We start from the raw sequence: 26,058 nt of genomic DNA on the forward strand, positions 1-26,058 counted from the left end.
CAAGTGTGCAAATCTCTTCTAAAGACATTCAACTCTCCAAAATACGATGTCAGCATCTCAGAGCTCTACCCAAGTGTGTGCTCTAACCCGCTTCTGTCTGGGCAGGCTGCCTCTCTGCCCACACAACTCTCGCCCAGGGCTCTCCCTTCACCACCCTCCAGGGACTCCCAGCATCCCTCACACACGTTGGGTCTCCTGTCTTCCGCATCCTGTGGCCTCCTTTTCCTTGGTTTACCTCATTATTTGGTACAGCACACTCTCAGGGAACTTCCTGAGGAAAGATGTGTGGTAGTTCAGTGTTTTGAGACCTTGCATTTCCAAAAAAGTCCTTATTTAACCTGTGCATTTGATTGGAAGTTTAAATGAATATGAAATTCTAGGTTGAGCAATATTTTCCTTTAGAATTTTGCTCCTGTTTCCAGAGCTGCTGCTAAGTTGGAAGACACTCTGATTAAAGATCCTTTGATTGTGACCTGCTTTCTTCTCTAGAGAAATCTATAGTTTCTCCATTAAAAAATCTAAGTTATAGGTCTTCTGGGTAGGAGGATCCCCAGTGTTCTACAACTCACAGTGCCTTGGGCCCAGTTTGTTTTCATCTGCTGTCCTGAAAACATGACGGGCTCGTTCACTCTGAAAACCAGGGCTGTCCAGATCTGGGAAATTTTGTGGATAAATCTCCACTCCCCAACATTTTGTTGTTGTTCTCTTTGAGACTCCTATTAATCAAATACTAGTCTTCCTCCATTGTCCCCTCAATTTCATTTGCTTTTCCCTATTGCCCATCACTTTGTTTCTTTGGCCCATCTTCGTGGAAGATTTCTTCCCAACTTGCTACTGAATTTTTGCTACTTCTTTTTAAAAAATTTCCAAAAGCTCTAGTTGGTTCTCTCCGTGTATCCTTTTTAATAGTATCCTATTCTTGTTTTATGGTTGTAATATGTATTCTTCTATCATTGAGAGTACTAATTATTTCTTTATAAGTAGCCCTTTCCCTGAATAATCTTTGGTTTCTTCAAGTTACTGTTTCTGTTTGCTTTAAACTATACTTTTCATTTTTGAGGGTTTACTGTGATGTCTAGTGTTTCTTGATTATCTGTTTTGTTTTACACATGGATGATCAAAAAGTTGAATGTAAGCTCTGAATGTAAGAGTGAGGCTTACTGGACTATGATTTTCTACCAGGGTGATTAGTCTGTGCCATAAACGGCAGAATCTCTGATGTTGGTGTATGTTTTCTTCTCTAGGGCTAGTCCAATTCTGTTGAGAAAGATCCTCCAGTCTCTTGCCTAGATGGGAAGGCACAGATCTGGCATTGATGGGAGCCATAGATGGCATGGTAGTTAGGGGTCTCAGCAATGTATAAACTCACTCAACTCACTAGTGTCTTCTACAGTTCCCTTGCTTTTTTTTTTTTTAACTGTGCCTGTTGTCCTCTAGTCCAGATGCTTTGTATTACCTTCTTTGAATAGAGCAGTGTATTTTGCTGGTAGAAGTGTAAACTGGTACAACTATCTTGGAAAAATGTTTGGCAGCATGTTTTAATCTATATAAACACATAAGCCATTTCTTTCCCCCAATACATACCAAATAGAAATGTAGCTTAAGTCCTGATGTATTAAGTCCCTCAATACATACCAAAAGAGACACACAAAAATGTCACAACAGTTTAATTCATTAACAGTTGAAAAGTGGGATCGACCCAAATATCTATTAATGTTCAAATAAACCTCCGATATATATAACAACATAGATTTCAAAGACACAAAAGAATATATTCTGTATGGATCCACTTATAAAATGTTCAAAAAAAAGGACAACATTCCTCTATGATTAGGAGGGTGGAAACAAAGGTGACCTCTTGGGTGGGAGTACTGACTGAGAAGAAACATAAGAGAAATTTCAGGGCTGGTGGAAATGTTTTACATCTTGATTTGGATGACAGGTATATACGTATATAAAAATTTGGTAGCCTGTACTTATAACTACATACTTCACTGTTTTAAGTTACAGAAAACTCAAAAGAATCTCTTGTAAAAAGTAGATAATATGAATATTTTGGTAATAATAAGTTTAAAACCTCCTACATCTTAACCTATTAAGATAAATAGTTATTTTCCAAAACCTGAAATACATAGTCCTAATGATCCACAGTAACTTGAAGTATTATTTTATCACCATTTAATTATTTTTTCAGTGGGGTAAGTAGTAAATTAGTGATATAGCATTCACTTCAGAAACAGTTAACACTAACATGCAATTTATTAGGAATTCAGAACATACTTTTCATTTACATTAAACACTATTAGGACCACACTAAGTACTTACCCTTCTAACCGAACATCTGGTAAAGACCTGTTGAGGGCGATCATCTCACTTGCCATTAAATTGAACTGATTGATTTTAAACATTTCTTTCATCTTTTCTTGATCCTCTTTAGGAATGACAACTGGCTTCCCCATTTCTCCAGGACCTTCATGAGGCTTCTGTACTGGCTCTAGAACTAAAAATAAGGAGAAAACTTAACTAACAATTTTATAGCAATTGAATAGTGTTTCTGTTTAATAACATGAGTTTAAACCATGTCAGCAATGACAGTCATTTCTGAGCCCATCCTCTCCCCGCCTCTAACACCTCCTAGGAGCTACCTTGTCCTCCACTTCACGTCAGTGTCATGACTTAAAACCTTCTCACCTGGCACCACTCACCTGAATCACTGCATTACCTTGGTATACCCATCTCAAATAGTGGTACCACATTAACCTCCCTGGAAACAAGGCTTCCTTATTTTTAGAGTCTCCTAAAGTCTAATCTCTTCAATTTGAAATTTAACCTAACTTGCCAAACAAGCCACCTGCTGTGCTAGGCTCTCGACACCCTCTCCCCATAATTCATCCTCCGTCAAATAGCAACTTACTACTGTCCCCATATTCAGTGCCTTGCTTTTGGTGCCCTATCTGGTACACCATATTCTTGCTTTGGTGCTGTGGCTCACACAGGTCCCCTCCCTTCGCATCTCCTTCCCACTCCCAGCTCTGCAATACCAAACACCGATTTGTCTTTCAAGGCCCAACTAAAATGGTTTCTCTTGCCTGTAACTTTTCTGAATCGGTCCACTTACTACTCTTGACTACCACATCATTTTATCTACAGTTCTTTTTTTTTTTTTAATATATTTTATTGATTATGCTATTACAGTTGTCCCATTTCCCCCCTTCTCTCCCCTCCACCCTGTACCCCCCTCCCACCCACATTTCCCCCTTTAGTTCATGTCCATGTGTCATACTTATGAGTTCTTTAGTTTCTACATTTCCCGTACTATTCTTGCCCTCCCCCTATCTATTTTCAACCTACATTCTATGCTACTTATTCCCTATACCTTTTCCCCCTCTCTCCTCCTCCCACCCCGCTGCTGCTCAGCCTCCATGTGCCCTCCATTTCTGTGGTTCTGTTCCTGTTCTAATTGTTTACTTAGTTTCTTTTGGTTTTGCTTTAGGTGTGGTTGTTAATATTTGTGAGTTTGCTGTCCTTTTACTATACATGTCTTTTCTTTATCTTCTTTTCTTAGGTAAGTCCCTTTAGCATTTCATAAAATAAGGGCTTGGTGATGATGAACTCCTTTAACTTGACCTTATCTGAGAAGCACTTTATCTGCCCTTCCATTCTAAATGAAAGCTTTGCTGGATAGAGCAATCTGGGATGTAGGTCCTTGTCTTTCATGACTTGGAATATTTCTTTCCAGCCCCTTCTTGCCTGTAAGGTCTCTTTGGAGAAATCAGCTGACAGTCTGATGGGAACTCCTTTGTAGGTTACTGTCCACTTACCTCTTGCTGCTTCTAGGATTCTCTCCTTCGTTTTTACCTTGGCTAATGTAATTATGATGTGCCTTGGTGTGTTTCTTCTTGGGTCCAACTTCTTTGGGGCTCTCTGAGCTGCTTGGATTTCTTGGAAGACTGTTCCCTTTGCCAGATTGGGGAAGTTCTCCTTTATTATTTGTTCAAACACGTGCTCAATCTGTTGCTTTTCCCCTTCCGATTCTGGTACCCCTATAATTCTGATATTGGAACGTTTAAAGGTGTCTTGGATGCTCTTAATCTTTTCCTCAATTTTTTGAATTCTTATTTCATCATGCTTTCCTGCTTGGTTGATTCTATCTTCCTTCTGGTCCACTGTATTGTTTTGAGACTCATATTCCTTCCTTTCACTATTGGCTCTCCTCCACGTGTCTTCCTGCATCTGTTTTATGGTAATCTGCATTCTTCCATCTAAATTTCGTCCAAAATCAACCAGTTCCGTGAGCTTTCTGATCACCAGTGTTTTGAACTGCGCATCTGATAGATTGGCTAGTTCTTGGTTGCTCAAAAGGATGAGTCCTGGGGGACTGATCTGCTCTGTTGAAAACATAGTTTTTTGTTTTTTTTTTTCCCCCCCTGTCTCTCCTCTTTTTTTTTCCCGTCTGGTTGCTCTTGTTACGGTGGGGGGCGAAGCCTTAGGTGCTCACCGGGGCTGGGCACCCCAGTCGCTAGATTGTGACGTTATATGTGGGGGCGGGGCGGGCGCGGGAGCAAGGCGGGAGAAAACAATGGCGGTAGTTCCGTTCCCCTGGACTCAGACCCTTGTCTGGGCTTCTGGGCCGCGAGTTCTGCCCTGGTCCACAATCGCTACCCCTCTGGGTCTGCCAGCCGCAGCTTGCGTACTTAGGGATCACCGCTGCCTTCTTGTACCCCCGATGGCTTTTGCGCCGATTTCGCGCCAAACCTTCCCCCGACCTCCGAGCCGCCGACCCGAGCCAGCCCCGCGCCCGCACAGCTCGTCTTCTCCTACCAGTCCGGATGAACGCGTCTACTTCAGCTTCTTGGCTGCCCGACTTCCATTCAGATAAATCCTCTGCCGGATCTGGGCGTTATTCTTATAGTAAATTATTGTTGTAAATTATTGGTTTTCTAATCTTGGTTGTGCGAGGAGGCACGGTGCGTCCACCTATTCCTCCATCTTGCCGGAAGTCGGTCTATCTACAGTTCTTATATCTCTAATCAATTGCTATTTTCTTTTTGAGAGTACATTTATTAAAGCTAGGGAGAGAGCCTGGATGGGGCTACTTTGGCTCTTCAGAAACATCTCAGGAAAGAAGTGAACTATGAGGGGCTGCTGTCAGCTCACTGAAAAGAAAAAGGGGGCCTTGGAGAGAGGTTTGGGGTGGGGGGGGTTGACCTGAGACAGGCTGCCACTGCCTTCCTGGTTACAAGTTTTGTGTGGACCCTCAGAGTTTAGGAGAGAAAATAAAGATGTACGACTGAGGGGGACGAAAGGCATGGGCATGCTCCCAAGAGGCAGAGCACCCAACTGCTATTTCTTACTATCATGATTGCTAAAGCTGTCTTACCATAACCCTCCATTAGGCTATGATCTCTTTTTAGCCGGGGTTTTATGTACCTTCTGTGGAGTTTAGCATAGTGTTGTACATGAGTTTTATAACTATATGCTGAACTAATAATGTAACAGCACTATTGAAAGTAAATAAAGTCCTGGCTAGTGTGGCTCACTGGATTGAGTACCAGCCTGTGAACCAAAGGGTCATGGATTCAATTCCTGGTCAGGGCACATGCCTGGGTCTTGGGCCAGGTCCCCAGTGTGGGGCATGTGGGAGGCAACCACACATTAACCTTCCTTTCACCCTTTTTCTCCCTCCCTTCCCCTCTCTAAAAAAAATAAATAATAAGTAAAAAATCTTTAAAAAGAAAATAAGTAGAAATGAAATTCTAGAATTGGTAACAGTGAACATTACAATAAGCATCATGCAAGGTGGAGCATCATGAAAGATACTTCTAATCAGAAGTAACATTATACCTTCATATATACATAAAGAGTAGTATTCCAGATCAGCGATTCCTAAATCTTTCTTGTTATATGCTTTTGAGATGTTAAAAACATTCCAAGAAGAACAGGTTCTAGGATGTACTAAATTGGGATAAAAGTGTGTTAAACTTCCCATCTAAAAAGAATGGATATACTATAAGGTGAAGACAATAATGGGAAGAAAACATGGTTGGAACATTACTTTCTTTTTTAACTGAAAGTTTTATTTTCCTGCAGTTTTTCTTTAGGCATCCCCCAAAAATCTCTGCACAAAAATGGAGACATCAAGGCAGTAAGCAAACCAGCTCTCTCCCCTCGGGCTTCATCCGCCCGAGAGCAGCACTAACTGGTACAGCCAGCCCACAGGAAGACTGTTTCAGATGGAGGTACAAAGCAACCCACCAACATGAAAGCTGCAGCATCAGTGTGTCTTTAACAACTGTCTAGGATATAAACATCTATTTTAGAGAACCATCAAAAAACACATGTATAAAATAATTTTCCCCACTCTTGGAATAAACTGAAGGATGTGAAAATATTAGGAAATAACTTAAAAATTACTGAAAACCCACGGAAGGTAGTTTTCAAAAACAAATTCTGCCTGATGTTTGCCCAGCAAGTTCTTTAAATATAAGGGTTGACAGAATTTTTTAAAAACTCTCAATAAGTGTAATAAAAACTATATGACATGTAACGGAAGTGCAATGCCCATACAAGCTTTTAAAAGTTTGAAAATTATAAAACTCTTAGAATCAATTCTACTTACTTATCTATCTCTGAAAATAAAGAGCAACCAACAGATTTGGGGGCTGGGATGTTGGGGAGTCAACAGAAAGCAGCACAATTTTGGAAGTGACAATCACCTTCCAGGCACAGCACGGGTGACAGAAAGATGGGAGACATCTGGTGGCCCTGACTATAAGTATGTTCCAGTTACCTGTGTCCTGTTTCAGTATCAGATGGCTCTTTAAAGACAAGTTAAAATGGAAACATCATCATAGCTCAGTTCTGGAGGGTTAACTTATATAGAACACCACCTATAATCTATTTTAAACAAAAATAGATTTTTCTTATGGAAGTAGAATAAAGATGTATAAGGTTATATGACACTGTTTTGGAGGAAAAAAACAATAAAAGGCTATAATCATTTCTTCCAAAGAATTTTCTTACCTTATTACACAACTATCATCTTTACTGTTGTTATGCACTATATTTTACCTCTTCCAAAATGTTTTTCCTTTTGCTATTTACACATATTTTAATATGTGAATGGAATGTGGCTTACAATGGTAACTAGAATGTTTTTGCTCTTTTAGTGGTATATAAAACAATAAATATCTACAAACAAAGGTATGTAAGATTTGATATAACATAGAAAATTACCTGATTTAAAAAAGCCCAAAATATTATATATAATAAACTCACTGACAACTTTCTGCTACCTCAACATCCTTGTCAGTTTCAACCATCATTCCAATTTCATGTTCAATTTATTCATGTGTTTGGTATATAAAGCTCTAAAGATGTAAAAGAAATTGTAATAAGGAGTTTCTGAAAGCATTTACGAACAGTATTTTAAAATTTTTAATCATTAAGTTTCTTCTATAAACTATGTTCTCATAGGTTTTCTAATGTTTGACAGTTGAAATAAGTCTAGCATATGGACATGAAAACCTGATTCCATCAACATTTTAATGATATGAAAATCAAGTATAATATTCCCTAGGATATAAAATACAAATATAAAACTATGAGAGAGAACTACTCAGAAGAACAAAAACCAACACTTCTATAATCACCAAAGACAGGTCTGCTGTAGTACTTGAAGTAGGCAAGTAAGTAAATGTAAGAATCTTAAAAGATTGTTAAATATATTAATAACTATCTTATAAGAGGCCTTTAGCATTATCGTAAGGATAATCAGTCTGTTCTACTGGGTTGGCCAAAAAGTTTGTTTGCCTTTTTTCCCATAAGATGGTTTCAGGAACACTTAGTTGTCTACTTCATTTGAAACAATTTTGTTACACTGCATTGTGACAGCTGTCATATCAGCATGCATTTAAAGAAATTTATCAAAATTGGTGAATTTTTGTGTAGCCATTTTAATATTGAAGATGGAAGAAAACATGCAACGCTTTTGGCACATTATGCTTTATTACTTTAAGAAAGGTAAAAATGCAACTGAAACATAAAAACGATCTGTTCAGTGTACAGAGAAGGTGCTGTGACTGATCGAATGTGTCAAAAGTGGTTTGAGAAGTTTCATGCTGGAGACTTCTCACTGGACGATGCTCCATGGTCGGGCAGACCAGGTGAAGTTGACGGTGATCAAATTGAGACATTAATTGAGAACAATCAAAGTTATACCACCTGGGAGATAGCGACATACTCAAAATATACAAATCAATAAAGTTATTGGTAGAAATGAAAATGTGTCTTTTATGGAAAAAAAAAACAGACTTTTTAGCCAACCCAGTACTTAAAAATAGAACACCTTTATTCACACTATACAGAACATACTATGGTAAATTTTACCAAATTGGCACTGTAAAACAGATCAAAGAATGTTCGGAAATGAGATCCTTATGATACTGAAATAATTACCCTGGAGTGTTATATCTGCTCATTGTTTTTGTTTGTTTGTTTGTTTTGGTTTTGCAAATGCCATAGAAAATGAAGATCCTGGAGACCTTACATACTGTATCAAAACAGACCTACCTTCTTCTAGGTCACTGACTGTACTTGCTGATCCCAAAGGTCCAAATCCTACTGCCATTACCTAGCCACGCTCTCCCGACACCTTCAGTGAAAGATCCCTTTGGAGGTACCTCCACAACCTCACCTGTTGAGATCCTTAATAACTTCAGTGCTCTGAAGTTACTTGGGACCTCTCAGTTTCCACTGCACTGAAACCTCACAGAAGAGCAGATTTTTCAGCCTATTTTTCCTTAGCACCAGCTGTCCCCCTTTTCCAAATCATTGTCCTCCCCGTTCCTGTCAACCTCTCAAGGCTGTCTAAGTCACAAGCTGCAAGCATGCTCTAAGGCCCCATCTGGAACTGCTAGCCTCTCAAACACTTTCTGTTTAGCTGTTTACTCGCTTTCTGGCTTACTGCTCAGCCCTGCTCGCATCCTCTCACTACAGGTGTCCTTCTCGGTCTGTTCTATAAGCATCCTGACACCCCCCGGCTATTAAAAAACGTCTTTATGTCCTATCTCCTCATCTACACTCCAGGCTTAACTCTAATCACCTTTTCTGTGAAAACTGGTCATTCTCCTTTCCCAGAGGTAATGATGCTATCTTACAGCTCCACATTGTTACTTCCAGACCATCTCTCCCTTACTTTGCACTTTGTATAATAACTACCCCTTTTCTTTGATACTCATGCCACCAGTGGTTTTCGATCTGTACTAACCTTAGAATCCTCTTCAAGGATAATCCTCTTTTTATGGTTTTGACACCACAGTCTCATCTGCTGAATATTCACTCTTTCAAGTGTTACTTCTTTTCCTTATATTTTAAATCTCTCCTTAAACTCACATAAGAAAATACATACATACACAGAAAACCAACCCTGGCTCTATTCCTTTCTTTTAACTATTTGACTACCCCTTTCTCTTCATGTCAAAGCTTTCTAAAAGAATAAGCTACACATCTCCATTACCCACTGGCACCTGCCAGGGTCAGAAGCTACCCTGCTCCAAACATATCAGAAATACCTGGTCTTTGTCTCAGGTAAAATCTCTGAACAAACACCACTCCTGGGTTTCCATGACCATACTCACTCTGGCTTCTCCTTCTACCTCTGAGCTCCTAAGGGGCCTCTCTTCCTTCCCTGAGGCTCCTTGAGGCTCTCCAAAACTGGGTCAATCTCTTCTAACTCTACATATGCTCCCAGTGCAATCGCATGAACAGACAAGACTTAACCTACTACTGCCTATGTGCCCACCCTCAACCACTCTGGACCACAGAGCATCGCTGCCAACACCTCAGAGTGAAATATCCTAAAGCCAACACATCCAGCCACCTTGTCATCAAAGCTTCTGAGCCCCTGGGGGTCCCCACCTCATATGAAGTCATCCAAACAGGGAGACTTAAGGGTCATCTTGGACCTATAGTCAATGGCTCACTACATTTTATAAATACCACTATTTACATACTTTTCATGTATTTTATTTCCTTTCTACTTCTGGTGTCGTTTCAGTGCAGGTGCCAAGAACTTCTCCAAATTTTCACAACTACCTCACAATTGATCTCTGCTGTCTCATTCTCTTCTAGTACATCAGTCACACAACCACCAAACTTCTTCTGAAAGTCCAGATCCCATCAAGTTACTTGCTCCCTTGTTTAAGTTCCTTCAATGGCATTCCAAGGCCTACAAGATAAAGTCTAAAACCCTTAGCATGCCATAAAGACCTTTTGTGATATGGCCTCTTCTAACCTTCCAAGATCATCTGCACTTTCTTCACATTCTCCTATCTATCAACTCTGTTCTCACACTTGCTTACCTTGCACATGCTTCTTTCCTTTGCTTGGAAGGTGTTCCGCTTGCCCATTAAACCTAATGAACATCTGTTAACCCTGATATTACTAGCTTCAACAAATTTCCATTCTGCACACCTCCCCAGATGCCCCAAGGCATTCCTTCCTTTCTGCTTTTATGCATATCTCCACTATGCTATTTATGTCAGTATTTCACTATTCTTTCTCTTATTGGACTGCAAGTTCCCAAAGGGAGAAATTTTGTATTTTTGTTGTTACTGTCAAACAGGGGTCTATTATTAGCACCTATTACAATGCCCAGCACAAATCAGTTTTAAAACATTTACCAAGTGGATCTTCATGCACTGCAGGTCCCATTCTTTCTCATTTCCATGCCTTCAAATGTAAGACAGAACACCATGAACTCCCACTATAAATACCAGTGAATTAAGGTGGGATGAGGGGAAAGTTAATCTGTTCTCTTAGGGAAAAAACATCCTAGTCTCTTACTGGTGAATGGTAATACCTGCCTTTGATTTAAATGTAGACAGGGAGTTACAGATCAGGAAGCAGCACTTCGCCATTCAACAAAGTTACTAAACAGCAGGACCACAAAGTAAACCAGGAAAGTCAGCAAACAGGATGACTTTGAATAAAAACGTATTTTATTAAAACTTATGGGGAAAGTGAAATTTAAAAGTTAGAGGTTAACCTAGGTATTACTAGAGTCCAGTGCTGGTGACTGATCCTGTTTTTAGGCAAATGTCCCAAAATGAAGTAAACAGAGCTGGTTATGCAATTCCATCTATAAATATTATAATAAGCAAGCACACTTACCAATACAAATAAATAACTTAGATTATAAATTTTAGGGATATTTAAATGTGGCTACTCAAATAAAACTTGTGTTAAAATAGTAATCATTTATACATAATTCCTAAAAATAGAATTACTGTAGAGCCAAAGAGATATTCTGTAACTAATCAGAGTTCAGAGCCAAGAATAGCTAAATTACTGACTCATAATGCAAAGTCATTTTCATTATTTAAAACAATAAATAAATAAATAAAGGCAGCATTTGTTTGCAAAACACAAGGAGTTTAAACTGAGTTTTTCTAGTGTCCTCTGCCAAAAATATCGGTACATCTTACCTAGACCCTTCATATTTGTGCTTCCTGTCTCCCACACCAAATATTGTAGTGTTCTCATTGCAGCCCCTATTCTATAGCCTTTTTTTCTTAAAAGCCCTCCCTAGAAGTGTTACCTGGAGCTATGTACAGCATTATTATTCCTCCTTTCATCAAGAGAATGCTCCAGATCACATCTGTCCATGACTTTTTCCCTTAGGACCAAGATGGGAAGGTAGGAGAAATAATCTTCTGATACCCAGTAATACAATTTTAATGCTCCACTCAGCATTATGGCATTGGACCAATCTGTACAATTTTGATAGTTCCAATTATGAGATATCTTATATTATTTGGTACTGTAATATAAATTCCAGAAAATTAACTACATTTAACACGGAACACAAAAACTGAATTTAGCAATTCTATACATGATACTTTAATAATTTTAACTGTATGGAAGAACCCACTAGAGAATTATTGGAAATGTGATCATTATATATAGGAAAGCAGGGATTACTATTAATATAGAAATGTTAAAATTTTATACTACCCAAATTAGTTAACAACAGCAACAAAAAACCCAGTGAAATACTTATCAAATCGATTGTTTTATTCTAAAGTGTCACTCACCATCCCCAGCAGGAAGTCCTCTCTCCTTTTTTTCATCACATTTGTTGCATTCACTGAAGTAAAGCAGCAGGAACATATCCAAGAGTACCCAAATCAAGGAGGTGGCTAGGACCACCTTGCAATATGCAAATTTTCTCATGGCACTTTAAGTCAAATGCAAAGTTTTAAAATATATATATATAAATATACAAAGATCATGAAAATATTTCCAATCCAGTTTCATCAGAAATCACATTCATAACCTATAGAGAGAAAAAGAAAAAAAAAAACATTTTAAAAATTCAGAATATAGAAAATCGTAAGAGTAATATGCCTATGAAATTTTACTATGAAGAATATGTTTATAAATCAGACTTAGAAAAATATTTGTGAAATACATAAAAATTAATAATATCAAAGAATATATAAATAACCCCTACAAATCAATATACAACAACAACCCAACGGGAAAGTAAGTAAAGGAATAGGCACTTGGCAGAAAATAAACCTCACTAGCCAGTAAACATGAAGAAAAGTGCTCAACTCACTGTAATTAGGAAAATGCAAATTAAAACAACAGCAAGCTACTATCTCCTATCCATCAAACACATGAGACTTAACTGTCTTCTAGTCAACTACTGTAGTAAATGCTAAGGCAGAGTTAAGCCAATGACTGCCACAGGAGTTTAAGAAACCAGTGATTCCCAGTCCCTTTTAACCGCTCACATTCAGTTCCCAAGGCCCTAAGATTTTTTTTAAAGATTTACTTATTTTTAGAGAGGGGAAGGGAGAAAGACAGGGAGAGAAACATCACTTTGAGGTCGTCTCCTACCATGGACCTGGCCCACAATCAGGCATGTGGCCTAGACTGGGAGTCAAACTGGCGACCCTTTGTTTGGCAGGCCGGCACTCAATCCACTGAGCCACACCAGCCAGGGTGCAAGGCCCAAAGATTAATATCAGTTCTCCTAGGCACGAGTATTATAGCAGTTTATTGGGCTAATTCTTATCCCTCCGTCTCACTGAATCCCATTCCAAAAATCCTAGTCACCAGCCATTCAGAAACAGACTCATGGAAATTATATTGGAAATAAAAAGGTATCATAAGATCTGAGACCCAGTGTTGGCTCTGACAGTAATTTTATAGACTTCCCTGATCTTTAGTTTCCATTTCTCACCGACATCCCACACCCCCATCTGTTAAAATAATGAGAAAAATGACTTGAGGAACTATCACCAAATTTGTAAAGTCATTTGCGATAGTTTGACTAGAAACATTTCTGGCACATGAGGAGTTTATCTTGGGAAACTCTGGGGCAGTCTGGGAGTCCTCACCGACTCATCCACTGAGCAGCTGAGCGCAAGGCTCCAAGGCCTGTGTCACTGCTGATTAGAAGGAGACCGGCCAAGCGCATGCAGACGAGGTGAGCATTCAGAGGAGGTGGACAGAGGAAACACACACTGTGCACATATGACCAACATGGAAGCCACATGAGCATATGCTCAGAAGGACCTTGCTGATGTTCAATGCTGCAGCCCCTTACAAGGGCAACTTGATGTAGCAAGTTCCATGGCAGGCAGCACTGATGTGTTTACCTGAACAATTCAGGACAGGGCAGAGAATTTATCTACAACAAAGTCAAAGTGGAGAAATGGGAACCCTCATGCACTGTTGGTGGGACTGCAAACTGGCACCGCCACTATGGGAAATAGTATCGAGGTTCCTCAAAAAAATTAAAAATGTAACTAACTGCTTTATGACCTAGCACTTCTACTTCTGGGTACATATTTGGAGAAACCCAGATCACTAAAATGAAAAGAGGTATGCATCCCTATGTTCACTGCAGCGTTATTTTGAAGAGCCAAGACATGAAAGCAACCCAAGTGCCCATCAGCAGACAAGTGGATAAAAAGGTTGTGGTACATATATACAATGGAATATGACTCAGCCATAAAAAAAATGAAATGTTACCATTTTCCACACCATGAATGGACCCAGAGGGTATTATACTAAGTGAAATAAGTCAGATAGAGAAAGACAAATAACATGATTTCACTTAAATACAGAATCTAAAGAATAAAAGAAATGACCAAACAAAACAGAAACAGGCTCGTAGATACAAAAACCAAACTGACGGTTGCTAGAGGGGAGGGGGGTTTGGAGGCTGAGTGATAAGGGTGAAAGGATTTAATACAAATTGGTGGTTACAAAACAGTCACAGGATGTAAACTATGGCATTGACTACAGTCAATAATACTGTAATAATTAAATGTGGTGCCAGGTGGGTACTTGAAGTATCAATGGGATCACTTTGTAAATTATGATTGCCTAACCACACACATAAAAAAACATAATAGTTATTCCCAACATCCCAAGGTTGGTACATAGCAATGTGGAAAACACCCCCCAAAATACTAAGGGAGCCCTGGCCGGGTTGCTCAGTTGGTTGGAGTGTCGTTGTGCACCCAAAAGGGTGTGGATTCGATTTCTGACCCAGGTCAGAGCAAGTATCAGAGGCAACCGATCAATGTTTCTCTCTCTCATCAATGCTTTTCTCTTTCTCTATCTCTCTGAAATCTATGAGCATGTCCTCTGGGGAGGATTAAACAAGAAATCCTAAGGGATACTTAAAATCTAAAGTATTATTTATCCTCATCTCTCCGGGCACTTTGATCTCTTGCCTATATTCCTCTTCATCAAACCTATACTCCCTGACTGTACAGTGAGAACAGCATGCTACTATCACACTTTTCCTTCAAAATCAAACTTACTCAAAATCTGATATGGGGTCATACATGATAAGCAACTACTGATAACTGTGGTAACTGGGGTAAAGGGAGACTCAAAATCAGAGCGCCCAGTGTCACGGAACAACAGTTCTCTCCTGACAAGCTAGATATGTATAAATTTTTTGTCTGAGCTACTTCATATGAAAGCTTCCTCATGATCATTGGCAAAGCACACAGACTGATTGCCAGTGCGATATCTGGGATTCAAATGAGGCTTTCTTTATCTTCCCTAAAATCTGCTATGTGCTTTTTTTTTGTTTTGAAATGCTTACAGGCCAGAATACTTAAATGTGAATCTTTATACTCTGCACCCACTCCTATTTAATTTTGCTAAGATTCTAAAGTTGAAGGTGAAATGCAGTGGGGGCATAGGTGTTTGAGAGAAGAGGGATACGGAGGACACAGGAGATATACAGGAAAAAGTAAAGGAGATAGCAAAAATTTTAGAGACCTTGGGTTAGGCAAAGATTCCTTAGACAGAAAAACCCCCGATGAATTGTGAAAAGATTGACAAAACAGCCTTTATAATGAAAAGCTTCTGCTCTTCAAAAGACACTTATGAATATAAAAGAAATTCATAACAGTTTAAGAAAATATTTACAAAGTACATATCTAATAAATGACACATCTAATGTTCATAACTTTCAAAATTAAAAAAAAATCCAATAAAATGGGAAAAAGGTTTGAACCAAAAGAGCAATGCAGATGGAAAATGAGCCCATGAAATGTTCAAAATCATTAACTATTCAAAACTGCAAATTAAAGCCACAATGAAACACCACTATGCACTGATATAAATATCTAAAAGAAAAAACAAAAGTATCAAGTGCTGACAAGGAACTGGTGCAACTGGAACTCGAATGCATTGCAGTGCGATTGCACAATGATACAGTCAACCTGGAACAGAGTTTGGCAGTTTCTCCCCTGAGATATCAGCATCCTGTTCCCAGCTTTTATTGAAAAGAAAGAAAAACATATGTCTACATAAAGACCTACACAACTCTATAGCTGTGGAAATATTCCAAATGCCCATCACTTGAGTGGACAAATTGTGGTGTAGGTATACCGTGAAATACTACCCAGCAAACCAGCAATAAAACAGAACAGGCTCTTGATTGGCATGCAATAATATAGATGAATCTCAAAAGCATTATCTCAAAAGTGAAAGCACTCAGTCACAAAGGGCTGCACGCCACATTATATGATTCCGTTTGTATGACATCCTAGAAAAGGCAAAGCTATGCAAACACAAATCAGATCAGCAGCTACCGGGGGCTGGGGAGAAAGTAGAGGACTGTACTCAAAGAGGCATGAAGGAATTTGTGATAATGAAAACATTCCCTTTCTTGTTTGTGGTGGTATGACTATGTCGATTTGTCCAGACACAGAAAACTATACCTAAAAAGCTGAATTTTACAGTATATAAATTCAACCTCAATATACTAAAAAAAAAACCCAGATAAATATGGGGGTGGGTAAAAATTGTATATTTTCTCAAAGGACACATTCTATAATTTATCTTGGAAGTCACTAAAAGTTTTGTTTTGTCACAACCACAACAGATTAAAAGCTTCCATTTGAAATGCATTTAACTGTTTAATTTATTTTAAGTTATATAAGTCAGAATTAATGTCAAAATACAGTGATCAATTAAATCAGTAAATTTCTGATCCTACTTACATGTGATATGCTAAGTTTTTCCAAAGACTGATCATCATTTTCTAGGGCTAAATAATTATTTTCTTCTACCCTTCATACTTCTAGCCAAGGCTCTCCATAAATTTCAAGCCCTAACAAGAAGAGTATCAGCTCAATAGAACCATTAGAAGAAAATGAAAGCTTCATTCTCCTGGACCTAAAGGTGTAGACTTCAGGGTACACTGAGGAGCTCATCTCCCCTCTCCTAAGAACACAGTCCTCTGGAGGCTTCCAGCCAAGAGGGATGGGTACATGCGGTACTCTCATCCCACAACCCCCTCAAAATTACAACTGAACTATGGGACCATCATTCAGGAATGCCTGAAATCTTGGTGAACAGAAGTCCTATAACTAAGGATACAAAGAAGCAGCAGCCACAGAGTGATCAATTATACATGACTGGTAGGAGGGGTAGAGACATGAAATAAACTGGTCCTATGCCCATGTGTGGAGGATAAAAACCAGAAGGCGTACCTTGGCTGCGAGGCCCCACCCTGAGGAGCAAGGGGTCCTAGTCCAACATCAGGCCCTCCAGGCCCAAGGTTCCAGTGCCACAAACAGAAGTCCCTGTGACTTCTGGCTGTGAAAACCAGTGGGAGTTACAGCTGAGTGAGGAGGAGGGTTTCAGGAGTCCCAGGCATTCCTCTTAAAGGGCCCACACATGGACTTAGAGGCACTCACTCTGAGCCCCAGCGCTGGGGCAGCAGCTTGAAAGGTACCGGTAACATATGAGGAGGAACCGAATTGTCTGGCTCTGAGTAAGGGCTAGAGGGGAAGCTTTCTCCCAGACAGAAGCCTTTGATCCTTTGCCGAGCCCTCCCCTCACAGATGAGGCAGACAGGTGCCATATCTGAGTCTCCATCAACCAGGTTAGCACTGTCCACCCTGCCCTGTGATTCCCTCCCCACCCAACTTCCAGGCCCACACAAGCCATTTCCAGTGGAATGCCCAAACAAATGGCCTGTTTTGGCTCATACCTCAAACTTTGCTAAAATCTCTCAAAGGTTTACAAGCCCCAAACAAGGAGCATCTTGTTTTACCCACCTTCTATCTGATACAACATGGATAGATATACCATGTTTTGGGAAATAAACCAGCTTCTTCCCCAAATCAATCTATAAATTTAATGCAACTTTTTCTATTGAGGTAAAACCATAAATTAATATAATTCTAACCTATACACAAATGAGGCTTCAGGAACCAGGTTTATTTTAAAGCAGAAACACCTAAAGCCATGTGGCACTCAGAAGCAAATGCGCACTCGTGTGGGACTCTGCAAAGGCACTACAGCAAGTTGGAGTTGTTGCAAACTGGTGCGGGGACAACGCCCTTCCACGTGGTAAAACATAGTTAGATCTCACCTCATACCAACACCAAAGAGAGATCTGCAAACAGAACATAACTGAAGCCACAGCTGTTAAAACAAAGTCGCAACTATTTTTGGCCTATTACCTAGTGGCTATGGTAAGATAGCTACAGTTCCTTAAATTTCAATATTATAATCTCCACTTCCTACAAAGTATTTAGGCCAACATTTCTGCCACTACCTTTAGGTCAAGTGATTATTAAAATTTAGCACTGAGAAGACTCATTCACTGACAAAATCCAATTTTCAGGCATTAGTATATTCTTATTCTACCTGAGTTAATAACAAAAATTTAATAAAAACCAATGAAAAACCCCTGCACAAAATGATGTTCACATTCCATATAAATGTGGATCTTCTCTAACTCTATTTCTCAAGTGTTACCCTCAGTTCAGAGGTTAGGGGAACAGGTTTATCATTTGGGATACTAATGGTATTGACTCCTATAAAATTTATTGGCTCAAATATTTCAATGCAGAGCATTCAATGTTTGGTATCCTAAGTGGAATGTCACTTTCTGAAGTAATAAGCTGACTGAATTTCTAGCAATACCTTTAAAAGGTTCATATATTTTTTCTAGTTATAAAGTACAATTATATATGCTCAGTGCAAAGAATTTGGCAAGCACAGAAGATGCAAAATCATCTATAAACCCTAATAGTTAAACACTCCTACTTTCAGGAGTTAAGTGTTAAGTGTTCTTTCATTCAGAACAGATAGTAGAAATGTTATGTTTTAATGCAAATCTGTAATATCTACGTTGCCTCACTTTTGGTCTTAAATGTACTTACCAGGAGGAAAAAGGACGGGTGTGACCATAAAAGGGTTAGTGGAGGAGGGAGATCTTCATGGTGATAGTATATTTTGATTTTTTTTTTTAAGTAATATGCTCAACAGACCTTTCTAGCCCTCTTCCTACCCCAACCACTGAAAATCATGTCTTAGGTAGTATCAAATGTCTTACTGGTCACTTCAGAATAGCCCTGATATTCATAAAGCTATGTGAAAAGTGCCACGTAGTGTTTTACATTTAAAGAACAGATAAAAAATGGATACAAACTAAGGTGGCTTCCTGCCTTATCATTCAGACTTTCACTCTCCCTGCCCTCCCCAAAGGGTTTTTCTGTAAGAGACTCGGCCCCGCCAGCCACAGGACAGTCAGATGGCCTGGCCAGGCCAACCACAGGACCTCATTCCGTGGTTTCTTTAGTCACAGAGCTGGGAGCCTGTGTACCTAGGACTGCAGTCCCCGACACTGCCTGACACACAGAGCCCACCTGAAGTCCAAGAGAATGAGGACAAGCAGAGACATACAGAACAAGAAGCAGAGGGTCCTGATGGTGACCAAATCCCTGACTCTTTCTTGGCTTTTGTGAGCACCCAGGAATCCTCCTATTAGCCCCCCTTTCTGCATAAGAGAGTTTTAATGGGTTCCTGAGACAACCAGAATGCCTGGGATGGCAGGGGTGGGAAGTGGAGCTTGTAGATCAGGGGTGTCAAAATCATTTTCACCAAGGGCCACATCACCCTTGAGGTTGCCTTCAAAGGGCTGAATGTAATTTTAGGACTGTATAAATGTAACTACTCCTTAACTAGGGGCAAGGAGCTCGGTGCTGTCACCAGGTAGAAACAAGGTGCCGGGCTGGATAAAACAAGGTGGAGGGCCGGATTCTGCCTACAGGCCTTGTGTTTGTCACCTGTGTTGTAGGTGAAATTAAGCAGGTTCTGGTCCACTGATGAGACTCCCCATTACTAGTCATAAACAATTATACATAATAAAACAGACTACATTACTTGAAAAGATACTTTTTATGCCCCAAATTATAAAACATATCAGATATCATATGTATAAAACTCAACATAGAAATAAAGGATCAGCCCTGACTGGTGTGGCTCAGTAGACTGAATGCTAGCTAGCCTGTGAACCAAAGGGTCGCTGGTTCAATTCCCAGTCAGGAATTGAATTCCCAGTCAGGACACATGCCTGATTGTAGGCCAGGTACTCAGTAGGGGGTACATGAGAGGCAACTATACACTGATGTTTCTCCTCCCCTTCCCCTCTCTCTAAAATAAAATCTTTTTTAAGAAAGGAAAAGAAATAAAGGATCACAACACATCTACCAGTGAAGAATAAAGAACATTACCTTTCATGTTCCCTCTCCAATCCATCTCTTCCCCAGTTCTCCAATGGCAACCTCTATTCTGAACTTACTCTACCTTTTCCTGATAGTTTTACCTCACTGGTATCCTTAACAACGCCTTGTTTACATTTGTTTCTGAAATGCTTATAAATACAAAAACCTAACACTTGCTTTTTTTCCTAACACTGTGCTCCTGAGATCCACCCATATGTTGCATACGGTTGTAGTTTCACTACTGAATAGTATTCCATCAGCTAGGCATACCACAGTTTACCCATTCTACTCTTAATGGATATTTGGTTCTTTATAGGCTTCTGTTATTACAAGCAGTACTCCTGTGAATATTCCTGAACATACTTCCTGGTACACATGCAAATACACTGGTACCTCAGTACTTCTTAATTCATTCCGGAACTCGAGATGAGTACCGAAACTGATGAATCCCAAAACCAACTCATACAAGTTCTATCAAGTGCCATGAGTCCCGAGCATGGAACATTTTTTTCTCATCAAAATGCATTGAGTACAGGGCTTGATGACTTCTGAAGCCAATGAGTACCAAGGTATAACCGTATATTTATTTATGTCAGGGGCCAATAAATTTCTCCTGCAAAAGGTCAGACGGTAAATATTTTAGACTCTGTGGGGCATCTCTGTTGCAACCACTGAACTCTGGCACCACATAAGCAGCATAAATGACGTGTAAACAAGTTCATGTAACAGTATTTCAGCAAAACTTTATTTATAGGATCTGAAATTTGACTGTCACATAATTTTTATATCACAAATTATAAAATATTACTTTAATTTTTTAGACATTTAAAAAACGTTAAAAAACCTTAACTATGAACCCTGATTTAGAGCATATAGCCTTATGGGTATTAGGTCATAGGGTATGCATATTTTAAACATGACTAATTATGACCAATTTGTTTTCCCAGGTGGTTGAGGTAAAACAAAATGCAAAATGAGAGTTCTGGATGTGTTATATCCGTGGCAACACTTAATGATGTCAAACTTTTTTTTTTTTTGACAATCTGGTGGGTGTGTAATTGGTATCTTCATGTATTTTTAGTTTTTTTTCCTTTTTATTGAATTTATTGGGGTTGACACTGGTTACAAAATTATATAGGTTTCAGGTGCACAATTCTACAACACATCATCTGTATACTTTATTGTGTGTTCACTAACCCAAGTCTCTGTCCATCACCATCTATCTCCCCCCAGCAATCATACTGTTTTGTATGCTCAATCATGAGGTTTTTTTTTTTTTTTTTGCTCTATCCCTCTACACTCCAGCCCCGATTAATGCACTTTAATTTTCATTTCCCCACCATCTCTGAGCTTACTGACCATTCTATTTATTCTGCCTATTTAAGTCTAGTTCACTTTTCTACTGGGTGGGTTGTTTTGTCTTTTTCCTATTAGTTTGTAAAGCTTTCTCTGCAATCTGGATTATAATCTTGTATTAGTACAACTATCTTTTCCCAATTTAAAGCTTCTCTTCCTAATATGAGCTGTCCTTTATGGTTCACATTTTCTAAGTCTTCAATTCTTCTCCATCTAGAAACTATTTTAAAGTTTTATGCTTCAGCTTTAAGTAGAGATTCAATGTCATTTTCTTCCATGTGGATAACCAACTGTTGCCGTACTATTTATGGAAAGTTCATCCTTTCCCTAACAGTGTGCGATGCCAGCTTCGTCACAGATGGGGTTTACAGGATTCTACTTTTCATCACACGGGTCTATCTCCACCCTACATTGAGGTCAATTATTACAGCTTTACAATAATTCTTGACGTATGGTAAAGCAAGCCTCTTCACCTTTCTCTACCTCTTGAGGAATGCCTTGGCTACTCTTGACCTCCTTGCCTTCCTGAGCAGTAATGACCATTTAAAAATGCCTACTGTAGAAGAAGTCAGTAGTTGAAACTGTCTGCTATGATGATGGTGGACAATTCTACTATTCTGAGAAAATAAATTTAAAAAATCATAAGGATCATTTTTAAAGAGCTGAAGGAATTAAACACAACCTTCATAGTTAAATTCAAAAAATGTTCTTCAAAACAACATCATTTACAAAATAACTTCTATGTCTACTAGATTGTGTTCCTTAAAAAAAAGTTCCAGTACTTTAGAGTCACAACTAATTACAGTCTCTCTGGATTATGTACTGAGTCCTGGCCAACTACGTTTTTGATACTGTGTTAGATACTGTGCATGGCACAAGCATAAAGCCAATGATCCACATGACGGAAGGTCTTTATCACACCATTAATCACCAGTCTGAGACATGCCATTCACATTGTGAGAGAAATATCAATCCAGGAAACCTGGCAGGAAGAAGACATCCAGATAGGGAAGTTTCTAAATATGTTTATCAGAAGGCACTATAAGATACTAAACTTTGTGCAAGGTTTTCTGTAAAGTAAATTTTTCTATAGTTGTTTTCTGTCTCTCTACCTAAAACCCTTTATGGCTTCCTCTTGTCCCTCCATTTTCTTAAGACTACTGTTTACCGCAGGACCCAAACCTGGGTGTCCTCACTGAAGAAAGTCTGTGCTGAAATAAGTTAGGGGACTTTTATATGCTCTCTTTGCCCTGGAAGATTCATACTGTATATTATCGCAGTGAAGTTTCTATGAAGTTCTGCAATAAGGAAACGTATTTAACTTTATTAAAGCTGAGCTTCTCATTTTCAAGCATGGAGCTTACCCCATATACTTCATCTTTCTTTTTTGTGTAACATAAAGCAGGTTTCAAATGGCAAAAAATAAAATGGTAGAAACTGGTTTCAAATCCTGAAATCAGGCAATTTTTAAACTATTAGTTATTTTCTTTTTGCAAAACTAGCATATCTGTAAATCTGCAAATTCTGTAAAAAAGAGATTCCATTCTGTTTAAAAGTCCCTCATGAGGAAGGCCTTCATGAAGTGAAGGTTAATTCTGTTTAATATCTTCATCTGTTTTAATTTCATATTTCTGTTTTGTTCCTTAACAAAACATATACCTGGATAGAACACAAATAGTTTTGGACAAAAATGGGAAATCCCAAAGTCACCATTATATAAATCCCTAAAATCTACAAACTCCCCCTTTAGAAAAGTGAAATATGTCAACTATTTCTACTATCGATTATTTTTTCTCAGTTTAGAATATCATATTCTAAAGAATATAGCAGCACTAAATACTACACTGAGTGAGTGTAACATTATTTCATGTAGGATGCTGTGAGGAAGGAGTTAACGCAGCAGGTCTCTCTTACTCAGTTCTTGTTAATCTCTGGGGCGGAATGCCTGGAGCCATAGCAATGACCCCTGGCCAAACTCTTGAGAACTAAACTCCTGAAATGTTCACAGTCACTGGTTAAGGGTATCAGAGGCAGTGGGTCAGGATGGACCAAGATGTTAGCATTGTTTAAAGTAATCATCAAGATTTCTGATGTGTACCTGGCATCTGTTCTGGGTTCTAAGTTTCAGTTACCAGGGCTGGCCATACGGCAGAAATGTGCCTATGTGACCAGCTTCTTCCTATAAACACTCATGTGCTTCTATAGGGAGAGACATCTTGTACATGTCTCTATCATTCATAGCTAGAGAGGAAACTGGGTCCATGTAATTCTTGTAGTGGAAAGACTTAAACCTATGCTAGATTTCTCTAGCATTCACCTATACATATCTTTTTCCTGCTGTTCCTGCACTGTAACCTTTGCTGTATTAAACCTTAGCCTTGAGGACAACATTACGCTGAGTTGTATGAATCATTCCGGCAAATCAAACTAGTGGGCAATCATGGGATCTGCAAAACAAACACCATTAATGAATTTTGTTGGCCATTACCTACTACTCTCATTTTTCAGAAGCTAAATGATCATAATCATAATCTCTTTAAATGAATAAATCAGTATACAAGATAAAAGTTAACATAGGCCCTGGCTGGGTATCTCAGTTGGTTAGAGTGTTGTCCTGATTTGCCAAGGTTGCAGGTTCGATCCTCAGTCAGGGCACATACAGGAATCAACCAATGAAGGCATAAATAAGTAGAACAACAAACTGATCTCTCTCTCTTTTAAAATAAAAGTTAACACAGTAGACCTGAGTCTGCTATCCTCAGAAAGACTTGGTTGTAAGACTGGCCCTTGGCTGGCATCTGGGAACTTGAATAATAAAGTTTCCAATATTGATATAAAGCTTACCCTAAATGATGTGTGCCTAACTGTGCCTAAACTGTCTGTATGAACGAATAGTATGACTTATGCAAAACACCAGCTTTCTTTCTTGGAGCCTAAAATTTCTGTACATGTTGGGCAGAGGATGCCTCCATCATGAACCCTGATAAAAACACTTGCGATGAGTCTGATGCCTTTCCCTAGTCGATGACACTTCACATGTGTCGTCACAATTCATGGCTGTGGGACTAAAACACATTCTGAGTGACTGACACCACTGGGAGAGGACTCTTTGGAAGCTTGTGCCTGGTTTCCTCCAGTCTTCACCCCCTTCCCTTTTTTCTTTGCTAATACTGCTTTGCATCCTTTCAATGCAATAAATCTTAGCCATTATTACGACTACAGCCAATCACTGAACCTGAGGGCTCAACCTTGGGAAGCCCCTACACAATCAACATATTGAAACAGAAGTGAGTGTCTATTAGGTCAAATGCTGAAATTAAAATTTGGGTTCAAATTTCAATTCCAATGCATATTAGTTACATGATCCTATAAACACAGGCCTCCTTATTCCTCTAAATGAAAAAACATGCCCATCTTATAGTCAGTCCCATTACACAAAATTAAATGGGTAATGCACAACACACTCAGATGCCACAGTACAAAGTAATATTAAATAGTAGTTCTAGAGTTGCTTTCTTACATGAAATAAAAATTTGGGAACCTTTTATATTTGTACTGATGCAATGAGAACTCAACCAGCCATTTGGAGTACTGAAAAGAGAGGTCAGAGACAAACTTTAACCACATATCTTCAATACTGGCTGTATGAGTGATCACTAGTTCACATGACAGGATTACTGGGTGAAGTCAAGCAGGTTAAACCCTATATAACCAATGTCTCTCAAGTTCTAAACCTGTTCTTCATTTAACCTTCAAATTAACCTCTCTAATGAGAAGTAAATGCGCTAATTAATTAGCACTGGGCTAGGCTTGGTGAATTTCTCAAATTACTAAAATGGAATTTTAGGACGAGCCATTTTCTTGTGTGTACATGAGGCATAAAGCCCAGCCAACAAAAGCTCGAAACCTCTGGAGCTGTTAGAACAAACCCCAACGTAAAAAGAAGTAAAACCCTGAAGTCATTCATTCCTGGCTATCAACTTACCCCAAAGAGGTTTTTCAAATGAATTCATGTCCCAAATCCACATGTCCCACGTCTCCTGTTGAAAAATAAATTTCCTATAATCAGATTTTACGGAATAACTCTATCCTCCCCCCTTACCTCAGCCCCCTACTCCACTGGACGATAGGCCAACTGCCACCGCCCAGTGTTGCGCATGGTACCTGGCACACCACATGTTCAGTTCATGTTTATTTATGAATGAGTGAGTCAATGAATAAAGTATTACCAGAACCAACACCAAGCTCAATGGGAATTGAGCCTCCTCTTACAAATCTATGAGGATATTAACTTGCCAGATCAGCAAGCCAAAGACACATAAATAGCAGGTGTGGCAGATAGTGTTTGTTCCTTATCCCACCCTCAGACGTTACGCTTTTCAAGGCATTAGACCTCCAAATGAATTCAAATGATTGTTCTTTTTGCCAGTGCACATGACCAAATTTCAACCAATGGACCTAAGGGGGTATCTGTTGGGAAGCATTCAGGAAAAGGTATGCTCCCTCAGAGAGATGCTGAAGGAGAAACTAAACTTTTCCACCTCTGGATATTGTTTGTGTAGGATACACAGAAGTGCTGTAGCCACCCTGAGGCCACGAGAGAAACTAATGTGCTGAGGATGGCCAATTGGAAACGTGG

The 26,058-nt window shown here is 39.2% G+C and overlaps 1 protein-coding gene across 3 annotated transcripts in view; it reads right to left on the bottom strand.

Annotated features, from left to right (window-relative positions):
- Nucleotides 1-26,058, bottom strand: part of GALNT1 (polypeptide N-acetylgalactosaminyltransferase 1) — a 132,553-nt gene that overhangs the window by 57,094 nt on the left and 49,401 nt on the right. For 2 of the 3 annotated variants that reach the window (XM_036009154.1, XM_036009155.1), the window contains 2 exons: nucleotides 12,096-12,337; nucleotides 2,326-2,500 (listed from right to left, as the gene is read on the bottom strand). In XM_036009154.1, the coding sequence (XP_035865047.1) occupies nucleotides 2,326-2,500; nucleotides 12,096-12,234 (314 nt within the window). In that variant the 5' untranslated portion in view covers nucleotides 12,235-12,337. Of the gene's footprint in view, nucleotides 1-2,325; nucleotides 2,501-12,095; nucleotides 12,338-25,404; nucleotides 25,460-26,058 lie in introns of all 3 variants that reach the window. The other variant, XM_028524318.2, reaches the window with a different exon arrangement.

The sequence above is a fragment of the Phyllostomus discolor genome, chromosome 9 (genome assembly GCF_004126475.2).
Source record: "Phyllostomus discolor isolate MPI-MPIP mPhyDis1 chromosome 9, mPhyDis1.pri.v3, whole genome shotgun sequence".
Lineage (NCBI taxonomy): Eukaryota > Metazoa > Chordata > Mammalia > Chiroptera > Phyllostomidae > Phyllostomus > Phyllostomus discolor.